The sequence below is a fragment of the Crocodylus porosus genome, unplaced genomic scaffold (assembly GCF_001723895.1).
Source record: "Crocodylus porosus isolate Cpor-Errol unplaced genomic scaffold, CroPor_comp1, whole genome shotgun sequence".
In the NCBI taxonomy this organism is placed as follows: domain Eukaryota; kingdom Metazoa; phylum Chordata; order Crocodylia; family Crocodylidae; genus Crocodylus; species Crocodylus porosus.
This window is the reverse complement of record NW_017728949.1, coordinates 62,537,185-62,563,904: the sequence shown is the minus strand read 5'-3', so window position 1 is coordinate 62,563,904 and position 26,720 is coordinate 62,537,185. Positions and strand designations below refer to the sequence as shown.

General features: G+C 45.7%; 1 protein-coding gene across 1 annotated transcript in view; it reads left to right on the top strand.

Moving 5' to 3' along the window:
* Nucleotides 1–26,720, top strand: part of ESYT3 (extended synaptotagmin 3) — a 57,422-nt gene that overhangs the window by 200 nt on the left and 30,502 nt on the right. The window contains exons 2-8 of the mRNA XM_019553574.1: nucleotides 34–181; nucleotides 9,886–9,927; nucleotides 11,253–11,387; nucleotides 12,234–12,310; nucleotides 21,591–21,657; nucleotides 23,978–24,067; nucleotides 25,839–25,894. Of these exons, the coding sequence (XP_019409119.1) occupies nucleotides 34–181; nucleotides 9,886–9,927; nucleotides 11,253–11,387; nucleotides 12,234–12,310; nucleotides 21,591–21,657; nucleotides 23,978–24,067; nucleotides 25,839–25,894 (615 nt within the window). The remainder of the gene's footprint in view (nucleotides 1–33; nucleotides 182–9,885; nucleotides 9,928–11,252; nucleotides 11,388–12,233; nucleotides 12,311–21,590; nucleotides 21,658–23,977; nucleotides 24,068–25,838; nucleotides 25,895–26,720) is intronic.

Genomic DNA, 26,720 nt, shown 5'->3' with positions numbered 1-26,720 from the left:
GTACGCGGCGGGCTGCGCGCGGCTGGGCGCCAGCTGGCTGCTCCTCGCGCTGCTGCTGTGGACGTGGTGGCGCCGCAACCGGCGCGGGAAGCGCTCGCGGCTCGCGGCCGCCCTGGGGCTGCTGGAGGACGAGCGGGAGGCGATCACCCGCGGCGTCGCCCTGCACCACCTGCCCGCCTGGGTGAGCGCCCGGCCCCGGCCCCGCCAGGCTGGGGGCTGGATTGGGGCCGCGCGGCTGGGGCCTGCCTGGGTGGGGGGGCACTGCCGTGCCGCGGCGTCGGGCCTCTCGTGTTCAGTTTAGGCTCAGCAAAACCCAGTGCCGCTGTCGGAACGCGCAGTCCTCCCTCAGATCCGTGTGAGAAGTTTACGTGTGGGTTTTTTGATACTTACAGAAGACTCGTTAGTCTTGTAGTCATTCCAGTAAAAGTACTGGATCCATCGTTCCCAGCTGCCGTCAGCATCTCTCTCGCCTCCAGTGCTTCACCATCACTCGGGTGTGCGCCTGAGGTAACGTGGCCACAGCTGAGCTGAGGGGTTTTGGTAAAGCCCGCGCCAGCCTGCGGGGCTGTGAAAGAGATGAGAGGAACGGTGACGGCGGCGAAATTGCCAGAAAAAAGGATAGTTTGAAGTGTGGGATGACAAGATGAACAGGAGAGAGGGGGATTAACACCTGTGGAGTGGAGAGAGATTAGCAGGAATCAGATAGTGAGCCGTGAAGGCAAGTGACTGTGTCCGCACGGACTAGAAAGACTTTCGAGCCTCCCATGGTTTTAAAGGCTGGGTTGAGCAGGAATCAGCGGAGGGGAACAACTGCGCCTGGCTGCACTGGCTGTATTTTCTTGCACGTTTTGGCATCGGTTGCATTGTGAGAAGAGGTGTGTACGGATGCTGTGGTTCTCGGGAGCGGTCTTACGCTGGTTTGAAGTCCTAGCCCAGGGATGTAGCCAGACTCAGACCTATGTCGAGTCCCACCAGTTGGCTTTATCCCCGATCCTAGCTTGGGGTTGCTTGAGCAAAGCTTTGCCATTTTACTGCTCCCCCTTTTAAACTTAGTTCCCCTGTGCGGAGCGAAGTCTCTGTGTGAGCAAGCAGGTAGGTTAGCTACAGCAAGCCTGTCTGCGTGTTTTCTGAGACCTGTAAAAGCAGCTGCAGTATTTTCCCTGCGACAGCTGTTTTCCTTTTTGCTTCTAACTACAGTAAGTGAAATGCTTTCCAGCATCCTATTTTTTGAGCTGGTGAGGCTCCAGTAACGTGACCCGCACCTGTCCCAAGCAAAAGGTTGTCAGTAGGCCATGGTTTGTTCCCTGCTCCTATGTGACTTTGTTTTTTAATCCGTGACTTGCTTTGTGTGTTGTAGAGAGGCTGGGCCTGTCACGTGTCACTTGTGCAACAGCTTGGATGATAGCAGCTAAAACAATTAGTTACCACGTGAAGGAATCACCAGTACAGGAATGGGTCTGCGTCTCTGTCTGAAGTACCTGTATTGCATCAGACGGAGGTGTCAGGCTTTGCCAGTCTGCAACTACAGTACGAAAAAAAAGGGTTTACATAGTGTAGTTCCTGCCGTGTACATAGGAGGAAGCTGGGCAGGTAAATACCAGGCTTGTTGCAAGAGAGAATTGCCACTTCCAGCTCGGGTTAACATCAGCTGTCTCTTTATCGTGGATAAATAAGAGTTCATGCACCTGTGTCTTCATACCTTCCCCTGACTGCCATGCTAAGCTGGGATGTGTACCAGGATGCTGTAGGGAGTGGCAGAGAAAAGGCAGCAGTAATTTCCAGGGCCAGAAAGCAAGGCTTCAACATCCAGTACGTTGCTGTATGTAATGAATTCCAATCTGAAAGTTACAGTGTTCAGTGATACCCACCCCTGGATCCAAACTTTCAGTGGATATAATTAAGACAGGGAGCAGATGATGTAAATCCCCTTTTCCCACCCATGCTGTTGAGACAACTGGAATACAGTGTAATCAATATTTGCTGCATTCTTGGCTGCTCCCCAAACGTTGCCCTGTCAGAAGTTAAATGCCCTCCTTATTTTTCCCTAGCCTCATTTAAAAATCCATCTCCCTGTTGTAAAACCAGCTAGACACTCAGATTTCCAGTTTGAAGGTGTTAACGCGAAAGAAATTCAAAATCTAAATGTCATCTTTTCCACGTGTGATGGTAGAGTACGCTTTCAGTCTCTGCTTGAAGTGAAATCAGAACGAAAATCAATTCTCTCTCTTGTGCACCGGTCCATTTAACTTTCGGACTTGTTTCATGCATCTGTGTTTGATACGTATGCAGTGAGGGACTAATGTTCCCTTTTGAAAGAAAAATAGTTTATTTTTAGAGAATGATATTTTGAATCCTTTCTACTGATTGACGTACACAGTGCACTGCCATAGATGTGCTGCAGTTTGGGCTGTGAGTTGACCTGATGCAGGCTCCCAATTATGGAAGGTTTGGGAGGCTTCAGCAAGAACTGATGGTGCCTCTTACTTCACAGAATTGGTCCCAGCTCCTTGCTGACAAAACTAGTGCTTACACCCTGTGAGGGCTCCTGTTATCTAGACCAGTGGTCTCCAAAGTGGGGTGCGAAAGACGATCCATTGGAGTGCGGGAAGAAAATAATAGAACTTCTATTTATATTTATATAAATATACATATATTTGGGTGCATGCTCAAAATTTTTTTACTGATAGGGGTGCACAATCAAAAAAGTTTGGAGACCACTGCACTAGACTCTGCCTCTTCTGCAGAAATCAGAGCTCCATTTGTAGGTAGCATTTCTGATTTACTTCAAAACTTGTTGGCAACATAAGGAGACAAGGTTCTTTAGGTGAATTTGATATGGTTTCTTAGATCAACTTAAATAGTTGGAAAAAAATTTTTTCCAACTATTTAAGTTGGTCTAATAAAAGATATCGGAGGCACACAAGGTCCTTTGGGTGAATATGTCCTTAAACCAACATAGCTAAACCTACACCCCTTTGACAACATAAATCACTTAAGACTGATGCATGCAGCATTGACAATGCTTACAGTTTTATCTCAAAGTTGAGAGATTGATTGTGCTTCCATGTGTTTCAGCTGCTGGAATCAATATTAGTTTTCTCTTTTTAGTTTTGGTTTCCATGGGAAATGTGAAGAAAATGCACCCTAAAACTCAGAAAGCAAAAGGAGGGAACATATAGTTGTACCATTTGTTTTTTAAACCAGACTCGTGATTTTTAATGCAATAGGGGAATATAATTCTGTCAAATAATGTTACAAGTATTAAAAAAAAATCCTGCTGTGGTTTCTGGCTTCTACTTAAATTTTACCACCTTTCCACTTGCCAGCTCCCTTTCTCTTCCATACGTGTGGTTGGTTTTTCCATCCTTCTAATCAGTGTTTAATTTTTTACCTTTCTTTCCATAGATACTAGTTTTCGTTTTCTTTTTTTAACTTCAATTTAGCTCACTTTCCAGCACTTTTTTTTTTTAAATTCTTTTAATAAAATGTTCATGGGTTTTTTTTTCAAGTGCCCCATTTCGTAGCTGCATTTCTCAGCTTTTCAGAATTTTTTTCCTGAGTCTTCTGTCTGTCTTTTCTTCTTAGGCTTTTTTCCAAGATCATTGAAAGGCCTCAGTTGAAATGTCTCTAAAAATACATCTTTACCATATTCTCCTGTTTTTTTGATATTCAGATGTGGGAGTGTGAATGAGACTCGACTGGTAAGAAGACAGAAGTTCAGGAATGAGTGAATTATGGTGCAGGTCTATTAAAGACTTTGCCAGTGTGAGACTGTACTTCTGCCCTAAGATGTCTTGGTAACTGGTTGTCTCTCCTGAACAAGAACAATAACTGGTTGTGATAAGCATAGGTGGACCTAAGCAAGAGCTCTAAAAATAAAAAAGCATGGTATGCAATTAGTACTCCTAATCAGTAAAAGGAGTGTGTAAGCAACCAGAGAAAACTGTAATACCCACCCAAATGGTGCTCGCTCTGAGTGTAAGGATCTGCTCTGAGAGCTGGCCCGGGATGGAGCAATCTGAAATGTTCCTTGAGTGAATGTGACAGGGTCACTCTAGGAAAGGCAATCAGGTGGTTTTCCCAGGGTAATTGTCTCTGATATGTCCTCCATAGGAGGTCTATATTGAGCAGATTCTTTTTGGTATTGGGTGGTGGAACCGGAGCGTGCTCCATCCACTCCATGCATTGACCCGGTATTACACGTGCTTCCAGGACCGGTGCAAAAAAACAGAAAAAAAAGAAAAAAAAAAAGATTTCATATTCATGGGCATCAGATCCAGAATCTGAGTATAGAGGTTTTTGGATTCTGGGTATAGTGCATTACTGAGGGTGCAGTTTTTTATAATCTGACCTTTGTAAAAGCCACAATACATTTCAGACTGCAACAATGACTCTCTCTCCTATTGTGGGGCTGTTCTCTTACAAAGGCTTTTTTGGCTACAGAATTGTTTTCCTTTAAAAATAGACCATGTTCCTAGCTCTCCTCTTGCTGAGCCTCAAAATTGGGAGGAAGACCCCACTGTAAGAAAGCTGGCAATCGTACAGAAGATGTCGAAGGATCTAGGACTCCTTTTGTTTAAAGTTGCATCATGTGCTGAAGCCTGCTTAACTTTAAAACTTTACTTTGAAGACGTGCCTGCCTTGGACTCCCCTGACAGTGTCTGTGGATTGACAGCCATGTTTCTGCTTTTATCTCTTCTTCAAGGGGTGATGAACATTGACCAGAAAGAAAGTCATGAAGCTGACTTACCATATGCTTCGTTTCACTACCTTTTTAACGTTGGATTAACGCTGTGTGATGAAAAAGGCTAAGCGGGCAGTTGTAGCCTGCAAATCTGGTGGGAAACAGTTTGGGGGGGCTCTGTGTGAACATGGGTTGATATAAATAGGTGCTATAAACAGTTTTGTGAGTAGGACCTCTAGGCGTCTTTTTTACCCCGGGAGAACGTGGGAGCCCCAAACAGCACAGCACTCTGGTTCCCCGTGACATTATACTTAATTTTCCTGGATGACTGTTAGTCTCTGTGTTGAATACTGTATTTCCTAACAGTTCTGTTGCAAGGGTGGCTGGTTGTGCCTGAAGAGAAAGTGAGTCTCTGAGAGGGCTGGGGAGAGAAAGGATAGTCTCAGAGAGGACAGAGACTTGGGGGAGAGGGGCAGGTAGCCCCACAGAGGGCAGAGAAGAGAGAAAGGACTAGTCCCCGGGAGGACAGAGTCGAGAGTAAGCAGGGGTCCGAGCAGTGGTGCACAACAAAGACTATTTGGAGCTGAGTAGCCTGCTGCGCTGTTTGGACATCAGGACTGACCCTCACCCCTTTTGAAGAGGAAAACAGCCCCATTCCTGGAAGCTGACCCCCAAAAAGGAGCTCTCCCAGGTGGGGCTGCTGCAGAGCTCCAGGGAAGGCAGCATCTCAAGCCAGAATCTTGTCCCATGAGAAGCCACGGCAGGGCTGGCTCCAGGCAAGTCTTTCAAGAGAAGGAGACTATATAATGCTTCTTCCTGAGGGGTCCCAAGGCAGAGCTTCCCCGCAAGGGAAGCTGAACATGCTGCTTCTGCATTCCTGTGTCATGTTGATCATTTGCCATCATTGCTGTCGCAGTCTTGGAGCAATGTAGGAACCTTCAGTTCTCATCCTGTTGTGTGTTTCCATGTAGCCTGCCTACAGGAAAGTCCTTCCCCATGTTATCAGGAGTGCTTTTTGAAAAGACTCTCAGCTTCTTAATCAAGCCAAACTACCTGTGATTCACAGAGCCTCAGTACAGTGCTAAAAGTCAGTATTTCTAGAAAACCCAACAGACATGCTCTGTCATGTCAAAAACTCTTGTCATAGTGATGGCTGTAGGTGTAGCCTGCCTCTGGGGAAGGAGGTGTCTTGCAGAAATTATACTTTCCCTGGCAAAAAAAGGCCCTGGCAGCTGGTGCTGTTGAGGGTGTATGTGACTGCTGCCACCCTTGCAGAGCCAGCTGCATCTCCTGCACCCTCTTTTCACCCTAGATGCACCCATGCAGAGGGGCACTCTCAGTAGGTGACGATGTGTGTGACATTGTTAGAAAAGCAGGTGATTGAATGCCCGAGGTCATGTTTCTTGTGGTTTGGTAGCGGTGGTGTGGTCTGTGGTGATGAGGAGGCACAGCTGGTATCTGGGTGTGTAGCAAGCTCTGGTGGCTTGGGGAGAATTTAAGTTAGGCAGTCTCGCTGGAGAGATGTTGTCTGAGGTTCACAGGTGGTGGGGAGAGGTGCCTGCGAGCCTGGATGTCTACCTTGAGACCGTCCTTCTGGTAGAGGCTGAAGCTCATTAAAGAGGTGCCCAAGTTGTTCAAGCCGGGGGCTGAAGGCAACAACGAGAAAGGTTCTCTTGTTCATGTCATGGAGTTTGTATTGTAACAGGACCCTAAGGTGTGCACCGCAGGTGGTGAGATCGGAGCTGATCTGGTTGTATCACAGAGCTTGAGTGTAGATGGCAGAACTAGTGGTATGCTTAGGCGAAAGTTGGTAGCACAAAAATAGCTGTAGTGATTGGGTGATTTCCAGTGCAGTGTGATGGCAATATGGCTATTGCAAAACTTCACCGTGGTGTCCAGGAAATGAATTGGCTGGGGGAAGTATTCAGGGGTCATGTTGATGGAGGGGTGGAGGTCATTAAAGTCCTCATGGAATTTCTCTAGGGAGAAAGACGTCCTCATCAGTGTACCACAGGTATACCAGGGGAGGGCGAGAAGGCAGCTGCAGGGGGAGTATACTTTGAGAACGGTCTTAAAAATATTTGCATAATACTGGGAATTGTGGCATTGACTTCATTGGAGGCAGGAATGAGCTTGATATGAATAGTGACAAGTAAGAAAATAGGGAAAGATGTGTTCCCTGTACTTGGAGCACCTGTACTCAGGACCTCTGCTTCTTAAACTGGATCATCTGCAAACCTCTGTGGTTTCAGTGACATCTGCGGGATGGGACGGTTGTCTGTTCAAAATTTCCTAAAAGTCATTGGGAAATTTTTTCTGCAAAAACCTCCCCAGCAGCCCTGCAAGATGCATCCCCCACGTTAAGCTGTATGCACGTATAAATCCACTTGGGAAACATGTCCTTTATAGTGGGCAGTACAATAAAACTGTAGCTCTTCTGGATTAATTGAAATGCTCTCCATGTGTCATGCTCCACAATGTACCTGATGTGTGCACCCATAGCCTAGTTTACTTGCTTTATATATTTAAGTGGCCTCAACATAGATTCTGCTTGCCTGAACAGTTAATCCTCATGACATCCTAGATAGACTAGTGCTATTCTCCCAGGTTACAGGTGGAAAACAAAATGATGGGGAAATTGATTTGCCCAGTTAAATGGGAAGCCTGGCAGCGCAAGGATTTGAACCCAAGTCCCTTGGTGCCTGGCCATGTTTAATTGCTATAATGATGCAAACTAGCCAGGCAACTTAAGGCTTGTATCTGGAACATTGCTGTGGTGTTTCCAAAGTACAATTGATGGAGGTTGTGGGGACAATGAAAAGTCAAGAGCTGGTTTTGGGTTATTTTTTTAGTTTTCTAAAGCATGCTAGAGCCTTGTGCCTGACGGCTCTGTTCATCTTCAGAAGAGGCAGAGGCTAAGACGGCAGCAGCAGCCCAAGCTTCCTAGTGCCCCCCCACCCCATCACTGCATTTCAAATATAATCTGGAGACCCCTCCCCTCCCCCCCAGAGATAAGGGGGGTTTACAAAAACATGCCCCTTCATCCCCGAAAATAGCTGTAATGACAGTGACTCCTGGGTTTGGGGGGGCCATGCAATAAATATTTGTTACCTGGAAGCTGCTAACTGACCAACTCCATCAGCACCACATCCTTCCCCTCAAAGCACCTTTCTCTGCAAGATAAAAGGCTGACAGTGGAGGGGGAGATCATCTGGTTCCTGTAATCCTGCTTCACTTTAAATGTCAGCAGCATTTTATCTGTATTGACTGTTCCTTTTGGAGCCTTTGCATGTAAATGTACCTGGGCATTTCAGTGCACTCCAGGTCTGCCTATGAAAAAGAGATGTTTCCTTTTAGAACATCAAAGCCAAACACCATTAAAGAAAGTATCACATTGCTTTTAATGTAATAATTGTCAAGACAGATCTGTGAAATCCTATAGCTAGGGGGAACCGAAGATGAACATACTGCACTTCTTCCTGAAGTTCCCAAGATATTTTTTAAAGGTTACTGAAGAAACAGCATGCTACATTGATAGGTGTCATTCCCATCTGCTGTGGGACAAGGTCAAGTGGCTGCTTAATTATATATCTAGGAGGGTGAAAAATCATACTGGAGAAAAATCAAACTGGAGGAACCATTTCCAGACAACTCCTACAAGTGCCGTCTTGTAGAGAGCTGCCTGGGATCTGAGTGGCCTTTCTACAAGAAACAAGAAGCTGTGGTGCTTCCTGGACCTTCTCAAACACTGTCCTGCAGTGTCCTGAAGGTCTTGGCCAACTGGGCACATGATCAAATTGTGCAACCTACACGTAATCTGGTTGGAAGTGAACTGATGATTTGAAAATGAGTTAATTAGATCCATTACTTCTGCAGAGCGATAACCAGGTACTGGTCTGCACCTTTGACTGGTGTGAGCTGCTGGAAGAAAGCTGCCTTTGTCGGCAGGGTAGCAGCCACTGGTAATGCAACTATTCTTGCAGCCAGTGTTAATCTGAGAGTTGTTTTCAGTTTGGTTTAGTTGCCATGTGTGGGGTTTACCAGGTAGCCAAGTTGTGGGCTGGAAGAGTGGGCATCTTGGAACATTTTGTGACAAGTCCTTACCTCTACCTATGCCCCAATCCTCCATTTATGTCCAGAACACATCTGGGCAGCACTGGAGAATCGGCATATCTCAGAACAGCACTGCCTAATTCATACAATGAGAACTATTTGCTCAGCTGAAGAAACCTCTGAGGAGTGTTTCTGTGCAAAGTTTCCTGCCAGCTCTAAATGGGATCTTGGCCCACACTGCACCTTCTTCCTTAAACTTGCTTTTAGTGGCCTGTGGTGATATGCTCTTTCTGCCCCTTATGAATTGTACTTCATAAATGTTGGAAAATGCAAGACTCTCTGTGAGTCTGTATAAAAACTAATCTAGCATCAGTGGCTGAATGGTAGTGAGATAGCCATGCGATGTGAAGCTTTCAAGGAGACGAACCAGACTTCATGCCAACCACTTGTTGGTCACTGTCCCTAAGAGCAAGTGGTTTTTTGGTAGTGAGAGAGAGGAAGGACTTCAAGTCTTGTGAAAGAAGCTTACCTGGTAGGGGAGATACCGTTTTCCTGGCCTTGAATGACTCAGTGTAGTTAGAGGGTGAAGGCCTGTACCTTGCACTGAGAGCAGACTGACCCTTACAAGAGTCTACAAATGCCTCCAAATGCAAAGATCTTGGCTACATAATTTATGGCAATATGGGGGATGGCTTTCAGGCTTTCCCCCGAGCTTGTTTCTTCAGCCATTTGGCTAGGAGCAAGTAAGAGTAGGGGGCAGCTGAACTCCAAAGTCACTAGGCTTGGGGCTTGCACATAGGAAGCCTGATTTGGGAGTATCTGATGCCCCAAACTGATGAGTCTGAGAGGTAGGATATTCGCTGGCAGTAGCGCCACACAGACTTGAATGGTTGAGCCCTGCTTAGTTGAAAGTTGGAACTGGTTTGGCCCAAAAAATTCTTAAAAGAAAAAAGTATTCGGAGAGTTTAGGGCATTCAGATGCAAGATGAAATACGTAACTAAAGACTGTATACCTCCAAGCTCTGCGGGGTTGTTTGTGAATGAAACAGGTTTTAAAACAATATCCTCATTATATCTTCATAAAGATTGTATAATTGTGACTAATTCGCTCTGGCCACAATGATTCACTTATTTTCCTGTGCAATTAGGTTCACTTCCCCGATGTGGAACGCGTGGAGTGGCTGAACAAGGTGAGACTTTTTGATTGAAATGTAACTTTTTTTGGCACCATCATTATTGAGCCATTGCTACTGTCGAGTTAGCTGCCAACACAAATTTAACTCTCCTGCTTAACAAAAATAACAGCTTGGTGTTTTAGGGAGCCCGTATTTTAAACACGTGAAGCCTGAGTAGATTTAGTTTGAGCCAAGTGCTTGTCCAGATGATGGAGGTTACATTGCCTCGTTTCCCCCTTTTAGAGCTCTTGTCAATCTTTTTTTTTTTTTTCCTGTTACAAAATTGAAACATTCCATTTGAATTGACTTGAAATTAGATTTTTTTCTTATCAAAATGAACTACTCCCCCCAAATTTGGTTTAGTATAGAATGTACTACACTCGAATGCTTTTGACCCAAAACATTAAGTTTTGGGGCACTTTTTAAGAATGCCAGGCTGACCCCTGTACTGCATTCAAAACACTGCCAAAACTTAGTCCTGGAGTTAGCGAGCCTGGGTACCAGTAAGCTTATCATATTTGCATGAATATAAGATGAGCCCCCAGTAATTAGATTTGATGTATGGAAGATTTATAAATTTATCATTTTCCAGGTGTACAATCTAATTATTCATGCCTCCACTGCTGCTGCTACAGAGGGTACACAAAGTGAAGGGGCAAGCAGCTACTCTGGGTCTGACTCTGGCCCTGACCCTCTCCCCCCACTTTGTACTCAAATCTAAGATGAGGGGCTTTCTCCCTCATGCTGGTTGGGGGAGGTGACTTCTTAGATTTGAGGAAATGTGGTATTTTATGAGCTTCCCATGTATCTCCTTCCTCCTACCATTCTTACCCTGTCACCATGTGCAAACTGGATTGTCAACTTCTTGCTTATCAGAACACTTAAAAGTAGGACAAGGAAGATTTTTTTTCTTTAAAACAAATTTTTTTGTGCATACTCCCAGTTTCAGATGCCTTAGTGGAGCCAGATTTTCCAAAGATGGATGCCACCAAATATCTGACAGTCAAATGCTTTCACAGTATCTCAGGTTGATCAAGGAAGAATCATTGATCCCTTGTGAAATTCCTGATCCAAATGTGCAAAAGGCAGTAATTGGTGCAGAAAAAATGAACGTGTACAGGGCAGGACATAGATAACAAAGTTAAAATGCTTCTGAATATCTTTAACAACCTACAGGATGCAATCAAGTCCCATTTGGAAGTGTGATTAAAAACCACAGGTCTTGTTTTAAATTTTAAAAAGCACAGTGGTTAATGTGCTGTGAAACGCAAGTTATTCTTGCACTAGATGCATCTTGTACAGCAAATTATCAGTATGTTTGTGCTTTCATTACCCTGTAGATCCTTGAACAGGCCTGGCCGTACTTTGGGGAGGTCATGGAGAAAACTTTTCGGGAAAAAATTGAGCCAAAGATCAGAGCAAAGAATGCACATCTGAAGACATGTACTTTTTCCAAAATCCACTTTGGGGAGAAGGTAGGACCGGTTCCTTGGAGCGCTGTAACAAGAGTTTGTTCTGTTGAGCTACCAAACATGGGGGGATTCGAGCACAAAGTCCTTTGTTACCATGATGCCGGGGACTGAAGCACTATCACAGTCCTTTTGGAGCTCCCATTGATACATTTTCTTTTGGAGCCATCCTGCCCTCAGTTTCCATTATTTCATTTAAGTAGGCCCCTCAGCATAAATGGAAGAAGGATATAACCAGATTTAGGGATCTCTGGCACGGTACCAATGACTGGGAGGTTGGCCTTTTAGAACAACTGCCCATGTTGCATTATTGAGGCTGGGAAATGCATATCACCCCGTATCAGCCTCCATTCATATCACACCTTCATTACAAGTAGCTGAATGCTTTCCTTGTAAATCTGGGAAATACAGCATGACTTGCTTGCATCTAGTCTCCTCTTTGAGACTGTCAAGGTTGCCCGGCAGGATTTGGGTTGTGGGTTGGGCCCTTGAGGTTGGACTTGTGTTGATGTTGCTCGATAGCATTCAGAGCTGGGAACACTGTGTTGTCAAGGCCGTTGCTGCTAGCTGTTAGACAGGTGTCCAGTTTGCCCTGGGACGTGAGAAATGTGAAACAATAAACTTGCTCAGTAAATGTTTCACTTTAACAACAGTCATTCTCCACCTTGCTCCTAAATGCTCATTGTAACTGAACCAACCCTGGCAGTTTACTCGCTCATTTTAAGTATTGTCTGGTGAAAGCTTTTAACAACGACTCTGTCCATGAGTTGAATGAAAACGGTCAAGCTCCTTATTTGGCCCCTACTAAAAAGAAGCAGTATGTGTCCTAGCTTGTGTGTATTCTTCTTTCAGTGCCCTAGAATCAATGGAGTAAAAGTCTATACCAAAGAAATCGATAGAAGACAAGTGACCATGGACTTGCATATATGGTATGTTGAATTGCCCTTCATTTCAGTTCTTTTAATTTGCTGCCTTTCTGGCAGGTACAGAGGAATTGCCCTGGTGGATTAGACGTGAGCTCTGTATAATCCAGCAGCCTCTCCTGATAGTTTGGTTTGATTGCAAAAGATGTAGGAAGCTTGTTATAGGCAGATGTGTAGTAATCCAGCCTTCAAATCAGGTCTACTCCTGGCTTCTGAGAGCACGTGATTAGCTTAAACCATGAAGTGTGACATTTGATATCCCTTCTGTAAAGGTGTTTTCTATGATGCCCTTAAAACAATTTAGCTCCTTTTTAGGTCTTGTTAAGACTTTGGCATAAGCAACATGTTCTGACAGCGAGTTCCACTGTTTGATTGCATGTTGAACATAAAAGTATTTCCTTTCCTTCACTTTCCTATCTTTTTAATTGAATCTAACTTTCCCTTGCCCGAAATGAGACACAGAGGACTGAAACTCTTGAGCTCTCTTGTCTGTTTGCTATTTTATTAATGACCTTTTCAAGGTACATACCCCTAGTTGTTTTTCCCCATATTTTTCATCCTGGGTCAGTCTCATTTCATTAAATGTTAACCTCCTTTCTGAGATGGGCTGGCCAAAGCAGAACATACTCTTTCAGATCAAGCTGCGCTTTTTCTTTATAAGATGCCTTCCTTTTTAGTATAGTTTGTATTATTCATCATCACAATCCCTACACAACCCACTGTCCTGCTTGATTCTTTTTTTTGAGTGCAGCTGAGTACAAAATCATCCCTAGAACATCTTCTTGTAAACAGGGATAACATTTGCTTCTCTCCAGTCCTCTGGAGCAGAAGACACGTTTAATGGGATTGCATGATTTTGTTAAACTCTTTTCTTGGTTACACTGGATCATAGCAGGAACTGCTTTTGCTTGAGCCTGCCTACATTTTTGTAAGCTCTCTGAGTGATCCATCCCATGAACTGAATCAGATTTCCTGCATGGCGCTGCCAGCAAAAAAGCAGGGTGAAACTATGAACGTGCAAGTGATGTCGGGAACATGGGACCTGTATCATCCATTTCCTCTGGGGCTGTGGAAATCCTGACCTTCTGGGGCTCTGATAGGCAATCCGTGTCTCCCATAAAATTGTGCACTGTATTTTAAACTTGTATTGGTTCTGATACAAGATGCTGCTAATTGTAACAGTTGAAGTTCCCTCTGCAATCATCAGACCTCTTTGACAATGTGTAGACAGTGTTTGTGATTGTTTCTTGCTTTCCACATTAAGGTCAAGGTTTGCCTGCACAGCCTGACTGCAGCTTGTGTTACTCCTCAGTTCTTGTAATTGCTCCCTTGGTGCTTTTCCTGTTTTTGCTTGCTTATATGCACCTGATAGAGGAACATTTTCCATTTTGTGCCCTACTGGGCTGTTCCCGTCTCATTCATGTTCTTCCTTAAGACCTGCTTTTTCCATGCAGGCTTTTAACACTGCTGAGGTGAGGAGCTGGGTCTCACACCACCATCTTTCACAATAAAAATAGTAGTAAAAAGTTAGACTATAATTTCTTCAAGACAAATAAAGCTCCTCCACGTGCTGTGCATAATAAAATGCTGACATTAGTTTCTGTGAAAGAGTGTTGTATTGGGTCTTTTATACTATTGCTTCAGGATTCTGGTATAAGAACCAGCAGCACAACAGATGATGCTGTCTTTTTGTCCTGTGACACTTTCTCCAGGTTGCAAAAAGAAAAACGGGAAGTGAGTATCCTTGAAAATGGTTGGGAATAGTAGCTTTCCATTGCAAATTGGGGGGGGGGGGTCCTGCTAGAATGGACTGTGTGATTTCTCCCCACCCCACCCAATAGACTCATACTCCTGCAATGCCCAGATTACTTGCATGCATCTTTTAAGCAAGAAGAAATTGCTCTGGTGTCAGGGATGTGGACTGAAAAGTTAGTTTGTCCTTTTGTGCACTTTAGGAAATGTTGACAACGACTTCTGTTGTAACGTAGGACCTCGGACTAACTGCTAATTTCTCTGCAGAGGAGCGAATTAGTTGGTTCAGCTCAAAGTAGTAGAGCTCTACCTCCCCTTCTGTTTTCAGATGTGACATTGCAGCTGTATACACTAAATTGTAATCTGTCTTGCTGAAGCTAAGCAAAATGAAACTGTGTCAGCTTGGAGACATCCTGATTTGGAAGTGAATGCCCCTGTTGTCCGTCATACTTCCTGATCATTTGTGTCCATAAGAAGCTGGTGGTTAGCTGTTAGTCAGGAAATTTGCCTCGACTCCTATTCAGGGCTTGGCATTCATGTAGATGTCTCTTTCTGAAGCGGGTTGTGTACTAAGGGAGCCCCCCCCGCCCCCCCCTTCCAGATGTTATTTTATGTAGCACTACAAATATAAAGAGCTATGGGCAGCCTCATGTTAAAAAGCCTCCAGCTGCAGTGCAACAAAGGCATATTGTCCAGTTCGAGGGCAACAGGGGGTTGCTCCTTTGTTCCCTCTGCCCCCAGGACCTCAAAGGGTAAGTGGAAAGGCCTGAAACTGGGGGGCGGTTCCTGGTTCTGGGGCTGCCATCATGCCATTTAAGGTGCCCAGTGTGCGGGTAGCCCAGGGCTGGGAAGTGGCTCCCCAGTCACAGGCTGCTTATATGCCGGGAAGTGTAAAGTGTGGGTGTGCTGCCTGGGAGCAGGGCTGCTTGCACAATGCTCAGGGGCAGATTTTGTGCTGTGGAAGTTTGCCTTCAATCATGGAGCAGTTTATCCTTCTCAGACCCTGACGCCAGAAATGGTTCCATCATTGTCACACCCGTGTGCAGTTCAGTCACATGATCGTGATGATGCGGGGTTAAAGACGCTCATAGTTGTGGATTTTTTTCGACTATTGAAACCCGAACAGTTACAACTGATCAGCCTCTGTCTAATAGGAGCATTACTAATGATGGAGAAGTCAGTGTATAATGTCTTCAGGTATGACTCCTTTTTGTCTTGTCATGTATTAGTTTCCGCAACAGGAAACCATTATCTCGTGGCATAGCTCCTTTTCCCTGGATTGCAGTTCCTGCTGCACCCGTGATGCTCAGTAAATGGTTTCTGGTGTTGTTCCCTTTGCTGTGTCAGTTTTTGGTCTGGGTGTGGAGAAGGACTGCTTTTTCTCAAGCCAGGCTTCCTCCTCTTGCTAGATGGGCAACTGCTTCCTGGTGGTTTAATTCTGAGAGCTGTCACTCTTAATGACTTGTATGGGTGCTCCATGTGATGCTGCCTCAGGAAACAGAAGGACGAGGGACAGAAATTGCTCATAAGTCAGTATAAGTGATCAGAAACTGTAACACGGTGGAAGTTCACTGCACATAAACCACTTTCAAAATGGCCTAAACCAGCTTAAGATAAACCTGGATTGATGTAGTATCAGACTTCACTGATTTATGTTAAATCAGCTTATTGAACTTGAGTCCCAGATCCCTTCCAGATTCAAGTTAACTCGCAGTCCTCCAGTATCCCAGGGTGCTTTGCACCTCCCCTGCATGCCCCCCTCTCAGGGTGGGCAGGCTAGACTTGGCCCAAGCTGTCTGCTCCAGTGGAGCAGGGATGTATGCTGTAGCACCCCACAGCTTCTGGCCTGGCCCACTGCAGGCATGTGGCTGCATTTCCAGAATCAAAAGTGAATGTCTGTTCACTTGCTTATAGGTTCTCCCTGCACAACTTAAACTAATCTGCAGAGATTGAATCGATTCAGCCTCGGGCTTTTTGACTGTCTGTACTTAGCCAAGATGCTTGTGAAATGTTCAGGTTAAGTCTGTTGTTAATAATAGCTGGCATGCAGAGTATCTCGGAGCATTTTATAGGCATTAACTCGTTACCCTTTATCACAGTTCCCAATCAGGAAAAATGAGTGTTCTTATCCCTCTCACAGGAAACTAAGGTGCAGAGGGGATGACTTGCTCAGGATCAGGTAGGAGGCCTTTGGCAGAGCCACAGGAACAACCTGCATAATCCCATGGACTCAGCCATTGCTGCTGATTATTCATCTTGAAATGTCAGACTTTAAGCAGTGGTTCGTCCCACACCCACTCAAGGAAGCAGGACAACCTGTGGGATAAAATCCCCATTTGTTACAAATTCTCTGATACTACAGAGAAGAGGTGTAGTGAGCTCCTGCAGTGCCTTGAGAAGGGACAGCCAGGGATTGTTGGGGTGGGGGGATGCCATATCTGCTCCTGCACTCTTCTTGCTCTGGCAGCTGCTGCTGCTATAGTAGCATGAGCACAGGCTGCTGCAGCTGAGGAGCAAGCTTGCTGCATGCTTGCTGCAGTAGGGGAGCCAGAATGTGCCCCCCTCGGCCCCTATGCTGCAGGGGTCCTGCAGACAGTGTGGTGAGCCTCTGCAATAGCCCCACAGTGGGGGCTGCCCCTAGGGCCTTGTTCCCATCCAGTAGCATCTCTAGAGAGGGTGGGGAACTGTGCCTCCCCGGGCGGATAGCAGTGCCATTTTGCTCCCCCTTCTTCCCCAAACACTGCATGGCTGGGCAGCGCAGGGCTGTGCTCGCATAACAAAAACTGCCAAGGGAGATTCTGGCACCTCCTCTAAGGGCCCAGTGTGGGTCACCTGCTTGCTGCTGCCTACCCCCCACAAGTTACACTGCTGCAGTGGAGAGGGGTTTTAGATAGTGGTCCAGTCAAAGACCAGGCAAAATTGTGCTGTTTATTCATTCTTATTAAAATGAAGGGATTTCAAACTCTGTAAGGGGAAGGGCTTGGTTTTTTGGGGTGACCCAAAGAATAAACCTTCTTCCAGAGACAGTGTGCTGGGAGACCTGTTGAAAGGACTTTGTTGGAGCCCATGCATTAAGAATTTGTTCTTAATATTGTATCTGTCCACTGAAGACGGCAGTTAGTTGCCATATGTGACAGACAAACTTAACGTTTCTTCTGGTTCCAGATAGGCTGCTGGTTTCAACAGCATTGTCTGAATTTACATATGTTGCAAAGCATAATCTTTTCCATTGAAACCACTTGTCTTGCCTCTGCTTTGCTTCAGGGTAATCCTTCAGTCGTCTTAAGTTGCTCCAAAACAATACTAGCGGGAGCCATTAGCTGAAAGTATTAGAAACCTGACTTTCCCTCCAGCATAGGAGCATGGAGTTTGGCTACTTTTTATTTTGCTAATCTAGTTTGACACTAAAGTCTTTTCAGTGAAATATCCAGGATTATTTGCAAATGTGTCTATTTCTATAGCCATTTCTTCCCACTGAGTGCCATTGCTTGGTTTAAGAGAAAATATATAATGTATTGTGTGTGTTCAGTTGCTACATTACCCATTCCTCTGTCCAGTCCCTTTGCCAAAAGAAGGTAGATTTCCAAAATAGCCAGCAGTCACTCTGAGGATCCTCAGTTACGGAGTAAAAGGATTAGCTGTGCTTGGAATGGTGCTTAGTATTTTTACATGCTCGCTGCTTTGCACTTGGGGTGTTAGCCCTGTTTGCAGGATATGGAGGAGCTAACCTTGCATGAGAAACCAAAGGGATCTGTTCAAAGTTTGCCTATGTGGCTTTGAGCAAGAATGCCTGATTTGGGGGTTAGGCACAGGAGTAGAGGATCCCATTTCATGCCCACTATGGCTGGGGTCTGATTGCTTTGTCCCTCTTCCAGCTTCCTTGTTCACATAGACAACGGGTGGAGGGGTATGGGGTGGGGCATGTGCCCCCCTGACAAGGGCATCCCCACCACCGATGCCACTGGTACTGGCGGCTCTGCGGGTGCTTGCCAGCCTCATCCCTGCCACCGATGCTGCCGCCGGCTTCTGCGGGTCTCCCTACCAGACACAGGAGGCACTAGTCGCCCATTCTTGTTCATCAGAAAGTGTGTTAATACTTGCTCTTCCAGCTGTTGCCCCGAATTGTGAGGCTTCTTGCAGTGTTTGCAAAGTGTTGTAAAAGGCTGGCATGAAAGGTGTTTATAAAGGCGCAAGGTGTTGTTTATTTGAACTCAGAGTGGATGGGAGAGAGAGTTCGAGGGTGGGAAGAACTTGAACGCATCTTTCTCTTTCTCTAGGGGAGGGCACGTGGAGTCTGAGGTTACATAAACCATTGTTGGGCAGAATCAGAAGGGATCTTTCCCCCAGGGGCAGGCCAGCTGCCAAGACCCACTTGCAGTGACTCCCCTAGCCTGGCTGGAGCTGTGTGATAAATAGAAATGCTCTGGGGACCTCATCTGGCTGCGGAAGAAAAGGATCCCTGCCTCTCCTGACTTCCCTCCATAGACACTAAGACACTATGTATGCAAAAAAGGACACCAAATGGTTTTCGAAAGAAGCTGAAAAGGACAAATGGCGGGGGGGTGGGGTTGCCATGCTTAAAGGTGGGCTGAACACCTTAGAGCATCGGTGATGGCCTAGGAGCCCAGTTTGCTGTGAGATAATGAGACGGGTGGGAAGGTAGGTGCCACAGCAGTAGAATTATGTGCTCAGATTGAGTCTGTGCATTTTTTCTGACCAAATACTTGTTTTGGGAGTCATCTCAAGTGTTCTGGCCCATGGGTGTTGTTGGCAGTGCCGTATGTACATTGGTGATGAAGAATAATCTTGAACCAACAAGCGGCAGGAAGGTGGTTGGGTTATTTGGTCTCTGTATGGCTTCCAAGTCTGCCTGTGGCATGAGAGGGCCTTAAGAATGAGTAATGAAGCTACAAAATAACGATCCTGTTCCTTAACCATACCTGTCTGGCACAAAACAGGATATGACCTAAGCTTGGGTCCTCCCAGGTTGAGAGGAAAGATGCACGTGCACACAAACAGGAATTGCTCAGACTGAGTTTGTGCATTTTTTCTGACCGAATACTTGTTTTGGGAGTCACCTCAGGTGTGCTGGCTCGGATATGAGAACCACACAGCCGTTGTGAAAGAGCAGGAGCGGCAGAAGGGAGATTTAGATGGATTGAATGGTCCTCAGAGCGGGCCTGGGCTGCTTTCATGGCTCCCTAGTTGGATTGGAGGGACTGAAGAAAAGTTTGAAGCGGGGTGGGGGGGTGTTGGGTTTTTTTGTGGAAAGGAAGGAAGAAACTGAAATCTTTTTAAAATCCTGCCATCTAGAATCAGGCTGGAAAAAGATCCTGCTCAAGCCTGACTTTTTTTTTTAGAAGATTTAGTAAAGTTCAAGCTTTTTTATGAGTTCTAGCCAGAGAGGGTATGCCTCTGCTTGAATGACCCAGTGTGGCTATTTCTGCTTAATCTCATGCCCAGAAAAAACCTAGTGGCAGAATATCTTAAAGCCAGGCTTAACTTCCCAGGGGATTGGAAATAGCAATGAAGTTGTTCACAAGATCTAGCCTCCCGGTGTAAATAATGGAAGAACCGCAACAGCAGAAATGATCTGAACTGGATCCTAGCGCTGTCTGGCAAGAATTGTTTGCTGTCATTGCTACGAGTTATTAGGCTAGGATATTATCTCACAATAGCATAACTGCGGGAGGGAAGTGGGCGACTGAGGCAGGAGCCCTGGGGGCTGCCTTGGAGGAAAGGGGAGACACAAAAATAGATGCTGTTGCATCAGCGATCGGCCGTGCTGCCGCCATCTGCCGCGCACCAGCTGCTACCCTGCAATGTCTCAGGAGAACAGCCCTAATTCCCTTCAGTAAGATAAGAGTGTTTTGGAGGAATAAAACCCTTAGGCAATGGGATGTAAACCAGTTTCTGATGACGATTGGGAAGTATCTTCTTCTTTAGGCAAATTGTCCCCCAACTTCCACTGTGGGGTTTGCACCGTCTGCTGTAAGATGGTGCACGGACTGTAGCATGGACTTCTGATACGATTTAGTTTGCAGCAGAAATGAGAGCAGTAGTAACTACAAAGATCTTCTTTTCCCCGTTGAAAAAAAAGGAATAAAGAATGTGGTAGTGCGGACCATGAATATTGCATGTGAGAAAGGTCTGAAGGAGGCAAAGGCAGCCAGGGAAATCTGGAGTATTAAGCATGGTTCTGGAGCCAAGCTTTTCCTAGCAATAAAAGGTATTAGGGGTTGTGTTGGAAGAGTCCCTAGCTCTGCAGAAAGACGCACAAGTTTTTCTTCAGTTGAGGAACTGAAATCTAACAGTGCCTCATGACAACTCCATATAGATTCCTCTTGGCTTATTTTATTGCAAGTTAAGGGTCTTGCTGTTGGTCTTCCTCTGATCATCATGAGCTAGAGTGCAAGAGAAAACCCAGCTGATTGCTGTACAAATGCAGAGATGTTTAATGCACCTGGTTATGCCACTTTTGCTCAGGTTCAACCGGTAACAAAATATTCAGTGTGCTTGATACACCCAGCACATGCGCAGGCCTGCATAGCCAGAACGTTACAGCTTTAAAACTGTACAATGCAAACCTGCTGAAATATGGCCGGGAACTTTGTTTTAGTTTATTTTTCAGGTCCCGTCTGGGTTCCCTTAGGTTTTGTGCCAATCGGTCTTGAGAGTCTGCCCATCCAAAATGGTTCTTTCTTCATTCTTTTGAATGAATTAAAATCTGGGCTTGACTCCTTAATAAAGGCAACTCTTTAACATAAGGCCAGACAGAATTGCGGCACCATGTTTCAGGTCCTCTGTTGGAAGCAACAGTTCAGGGCTTGTCAGATTGTGTAGACTTGGAGCAAATAGTACTTTCTCCCGTAAGGTGGCATTTCTCTCTCTGATAAAGGGCCGTGTAAGTGTATTCCCAACTTGCCGAATGATTGTATCCCTTTATTGAGGGCCAGCTATTTCCCATGGGAACTGACCAGCAGTTGACCAGTTGTCTGTCTGTCTTGTCACCTTGGCCTCAAGGATGGTTATTTTTAGGGTGGACTTGGCATCTGTATTGAGTTTCTCTGGCCCAGGCTGCTGCAGTGTGATGCTATATGAGCCAAGAGAGGTGAAATAGTATCTTGGGGCCTGTCTGATTTCATGGGGCTCTGCATTAGCCACAGGAGTTTGGTCTGGTGATCCTACCATAGGACTGGGGCCTTATCTTGAGAGCACTGGGATGTTCCTTTACTCCGTGGGACCCCTGTATCCCCTGCTGCTGCCTTAAAAGAAGGATGTTCCTCCCAACTGCCAGTCGTCTGAGAGATGGAGCAAGAAATACAAATGCTGTTATCCTAGTTAGCGTTGAGATTTTTGGTCTTTATGAAGTCCCAGCCTTTCCAATAGAGATGGCGGGCTTTCCTCTCAACTGTAACCCCAGCCACTTCTGCCGAATTGTGTTGGTGAGGTTGATGTGCTAACTTTTTACAGCCCCCTTTTGTCCATCTTCAACTGTTGCAACCACTGGAATAACATGAGACCTTTCTCTCAGTTATATAGGGGACTGTGAAATTCATATGGAAATATCCAGATTTAAAGTTGGAGTGAAAGGCATCCAGGTGGGTATCATGCAGCTATTATTCCCGTGTTGTTGTGGGTGTGGTCTGAGACGCATGTGGCCTGCTGGAAAGGCCATGGGAGACTTGGCATCTATTTCTCACTCTGCTGCTGGGCGATATTGGAAATGTTACTTCATTTCTTGCTGTTTCCACCTGTCTCCTTTAGAAAGGATTTTGAGACTTAAAATGAAAAGCTCTATAAAATAGTAGATGGTAGTGTGTGTTAAACCTCTGGGAACTTCATGGTGACTGCAGTGATGGATGATGATACCTCCAGTTTAAGTACAGGCCCTCTACCACTTGAATTTAAAAGTGAATGGGATTTTGTAGGGGTTATAGATACCCAGTGCCCTCGGACTCGATTTGGCTTCATAGAGTCTCTGATAGCTGAGGAAAACGTCTGATTCTGCTTAGAAGAGGGCATTAGTTCTCCCATGCAGATGCTGGTTGATAAGTCACTTTAGACTCCAAATTTCTGCTTTGTGAAAAAGGATCTATGGAGCACAAAGGGACAGACTTGCCTAAAGCACCTGTACTGACCTGGGAAGCTCTTTGAGAAAATTATCCAGGAGCAGATCTGCGAGGGGCCAGCAGGGGAGTTTATGCTTAGAGGCAACCATCATGGGTTCATTAGAGGCAGGTCCTGTCAGACCAACTTGGTGGCCTTCTATGGCCAGGTCACCAAATCCTTAGGTGGAGGTGTCGTGGTGGACATAGTCTTTCTGGATTTTAGGAAGGCCTTCGACACTGTCTTTCACCCCGTTCTCACTAAAAAATTAGGTGACTGTGGCGTCGATGCCTACACAGTCAGATGGGTGGCAAATTGGCTGGAGGGTCACACCCAGAGAGTGGTGGTGGATGGGTCATTTTTGACCTGGAGGGATGTGAGTAGTGGGGTCCCCCAGGGCTTGGTCCTCGGGCCCGCACTGTTCAACATCTTCATCAGCGACTGGGACAAGGGGGTAAAAAGCACTCTGTTCAAATTTCTGATGACACTAAGATGTGAGGGGATGTGGGCACGCTAGATGGGAGGGACGGGGTACAATAGATCTGGACAGAGGTGGGCGGACAAGAATAGGATGGATTTCAACACCGACAAGTGCAAGGTGCTGCATCTGGGGAGGAAGAACCAGCATCATACCTACAGGCTGGGGAACTCCCTTCTCGTCAGCTCAGAGGCAGAAAAGGATCTTGGAGTCGTCATTGATTCCAAGATGAACATGGGCTGCCAATGTGAAGACGCAGTCAGTACAGCTAACCGCACCTTGTCGTGCATCCACAGATGCATCTCAAGCAGGTCCAAGGAAGTGATCCTTCGCCTCTATGCAGCACTGGTCAGGCCGCAGCTGGAGAACATCCAGTTCTGGGCACCGCACTTCAGGAGGGATGTGGACAGTATCAAGTGGGTCCAGAGGAGGCCGCTTGCATGATCCAGGGGCAGCAGGGCAGGCCCTACGAGGAGAGGCTAAGGGACCTGAACCTGTTCGGCCTCCACAAGAGAAGGCCCAGAGGGGACCCGGTGGCTGTCTACAAACTGGCCAAGGGAAACCAGCAGTCTATGGGGGAGTCCCTGTTCCCCTGAGCACTACCAGGAGTAACTAGGAATAACAGCCACAAGTTGATGGAGAGTAGATTCAGGCTAGACACCAGGAAGCACTACTTCACAGTCAGGGTGGCTAGGATCTGGAGCCAACTTCCAAAGGAAGTGGTGTTCGCTCCTACTCTGGGGGTCTTCAAAAGGATGCTAGATAATCACCTAGCTGTGTCATTTGACCCCAGCATTCATTCCTACCCATGGCACGGGGTCGGACTTGATGATCTGCTCAGGTCCCTTCTGACCCGACCAACTATGAAACTATGTATTCCCAAGATGGTTAGAAAAGTGCAATTAGCTTACTTTTCAAATTCCAAATGGCTGCAGTTCAGGTTGCTAAAGTGATTTATTATAAGCTAGATGAATGTTATTTCCAGCATTGAAAAGCTCACCGTTTAAGCTAAAGAAAGCAAATACTAGACAATTTCAGCTGTCCTTACTCAGGTAAGAAAAAGCACAGGACTCCACTGCGGATTGTGGGAACTTGAGGTGCTTTGCTGGGAGAATGTGTTTTGACGAGGGGTGTGTCAGGGCCCCATAAAGTGCAGGGGGCAGTGTTTGAGGTAGGACTCTGTTCCTCGCTCCTCAGGACCTCTGGACTACTTATTTCTCTCAACGGAGCTTATCCTATAAGGATTCTTGCCTCCTACTTGTCACTTGCTATATCGTCACTTAAATATGGTTGCTAACGTCTTACTCAAGTTTTCCTTTCTGTTATGTTCACAGTTACGTGGAACGTTACGGGTGATACTGGAACCCCTACTCACGGCTGTGCCTTTTTTTGGAGCTGTGACATTGTTCTTTATTCAAAAACCGGTGAGTCCCTATCAAACTCCCCAGGCTGCCTTTGTTGATTGTTGGTCTTCATTTGGGATGGGACACTACCCGAGGGAGTCAGCTTACCAAATATCCACCTGCAGTAGCATAGGTACTACCTTGTCCCAGATGGAAGACTTGGACAAGAGCGCTGGACAGTGGTTCTTCACTGTGGGTACAAAGAAACCCTTAACGAAAGGTGAAGCCCTCTGAAATCATGCCTCCTGTTTGAAGAGCCATGTGTTACTGAAAGGCTTTTGTCTTACTCGGTTGGGTTAATGCACAGTTGGGTAAGAAGGTGGAGTCCTTGCCCCAAAAAGCTTATGATTTGCAGGACAAATTTTGCAGCTGGTCTCAACTGGTATAGCTCCCTAGAAGGTCCAGGGCTCCACCCCATGGGGCCCTTGCCCTTAGGGTAGAGGTGGATTGGAGGAAAGAAACATCAGTTGCTGGAAAATTGAAGATTTAACAGATCGAAATGAGGTGTGTTGGAGCTGAGGGTTTGCCATGGTTCAATTCTATATAGGGAAGGAGCGGGGGGGGGGTGAGAAGGGGAGAGGGAGAGATGGACAGACAGAGCAGCAAGGTAGCATGGACTGCAAGCCACATTAGTAGTGCTGACCCTTTACACTTCAAACAGATTTCCTAGTTTCTTGACAGAGGGTTTTTAGAAGAGCAGTGTGTGATAAGTCACGTGTCTAATCCAAGCAGAAGACCTGGAGACAACTCAGCAAGCACTGCAGGCATTTGGTTCAGATGTCTCTTGTTCAATTTTTTGCACTGGGGTGCAGATGAGGCAGATGTAACCTGTTGCTTTCTCAGCAAACCCAACTGCTTTGGGCTCATTTGAGATTGAATGAGTATTGGATAAACCCCATCTCTTTGGGGGTTTACTGTAAAATCTGTTTTCTCCTTATGTTGTTCAGCAAAGGTCACAGCACTGAACAATCAGTCTTGCTCATGTGGGTGGAGTGCTTGGGTTGCATACGATGCACCCAAGGCCTTGCTTTCTGCAAATACTCATATGTGACATGGCCATGTCCAAAGATGTTCTGCACACCTCTATTCAGGTTGAGCTACCTGACCAGGCCCAGCAGAAGAATTGCTCTGAATGGGAGCTGCCCTATGGGAAGGGTGAAGAGTGAGGAAGAATCCTCTAGCAAAGGAAGGGAGGGAATTCATTTCCATGTACAGGGTAGACCAGGCCATGTGCCTGAAACCTGACTCCTTGCAATCCCCATTTAATGTGTAGGTGGGATCAGTGATGGTGGGTTGGGTGTAGTATAATGGCTTTACCCTCATGCATAAGGCATGACTGGATACCTCACCAGAATCTTACCCTTTGTAAGAAGCTGGTACTCCTCTGGAGCGATGCACCCACAAAATCCTTATTCAGTATATGCCAAGGATACTTAAGATGCTACTAAAACAGACTCTATGAATATTGGCTGATGTAAGATTGTTGTTCAATTGAATCACTGATTTGTTAAGGCTTTCTCTCTTTTTTTTTTAATTCTTTAAATGCTTCTTCATGTGCCCTAAAGAGGTTTGTATCATTACGTGACAAAACAAGCCCCTTTACTGCTCAGATAGGTAGAAATGTCTCACCTCCATGCGCACAGAACTATAAAGTAGTGGAATAGGTGTGGAAAAGTTGTGACTTTCCAACAACTGCCCTCCTTAGATCCTTCCTTGGGTCAGCTTATTATTTGTTTTGCAGTTGCAAAATTCAATTTACTATGTCTTTCCTTCTCTTGAATGCTACCTGTAGTATTTGGAAATCAACTGGGCAGGACTTACCAACCTCTTAGATGCACCAGGAATTAGGTAAGTGTCCCTTTCTCTTTTGCTTCAGAAGAGTTCATTATTTTTATGGGGGGGGTTTTCTCAAGCAATTGGGCCAAAGGATTTTCAAGATCTATTTGCTCTTAGGGTTTTCTTAGGGCTGATCATAACCATAGTATGTGAACACAGAGCCTGCAATATCTGAACTCAGCACCCTGTTGCTGTTGTCAAAAACTGTTCTTAAACCCTTTCTTCACATATGCAATTTTGCCTGGAAATGTAAGTATAGTCCAGTATCCAGGTGCAGCTTGCAAAGCAACATCTGGGCTATTGGAAGGCTAATTCTTAAAAACCTGGGCATCCTTTTTTGTGCCTGCAAAACTGCTTGTGTACTCTAGTTATAATGGCTGACAACCAGAGCTAAGGAATTTACATGCTGTATTTTTATGTGGAGGTAACCAAATAAATAGCCAACTTTGTGTTCTACTGTCCAATCAATGATTGAGGAAACTGGAATAAAACCAAAGCCATCAGAAATTCCCCTACCTCCCCTGGCAGCCGATTCTCTTATTCCTTGTATTCACAACAGAACTGCACCCAAAGCACTCAGTCTATCCCAGGTGATTGCATTGATTTTGTGTATTGAATTTGTTCAGTGAATATTCAGATACCTCCACTTTGGCTCCACTGCTCAAAATTTGCAAGCATTTCCCCTAGGACCAAAGATGCAATCCCTGTAGTTTGTTTTCTTCCATTTTAAATTGCCACCAGGGAACTAGAAAGAAATGAAGACTTCATTTGGTTGGCTACAAAGTGCTAGTTGCCAAAGTCTTGACTTCTCTCTGTCTCCCCTTTAGTCATGTAAACA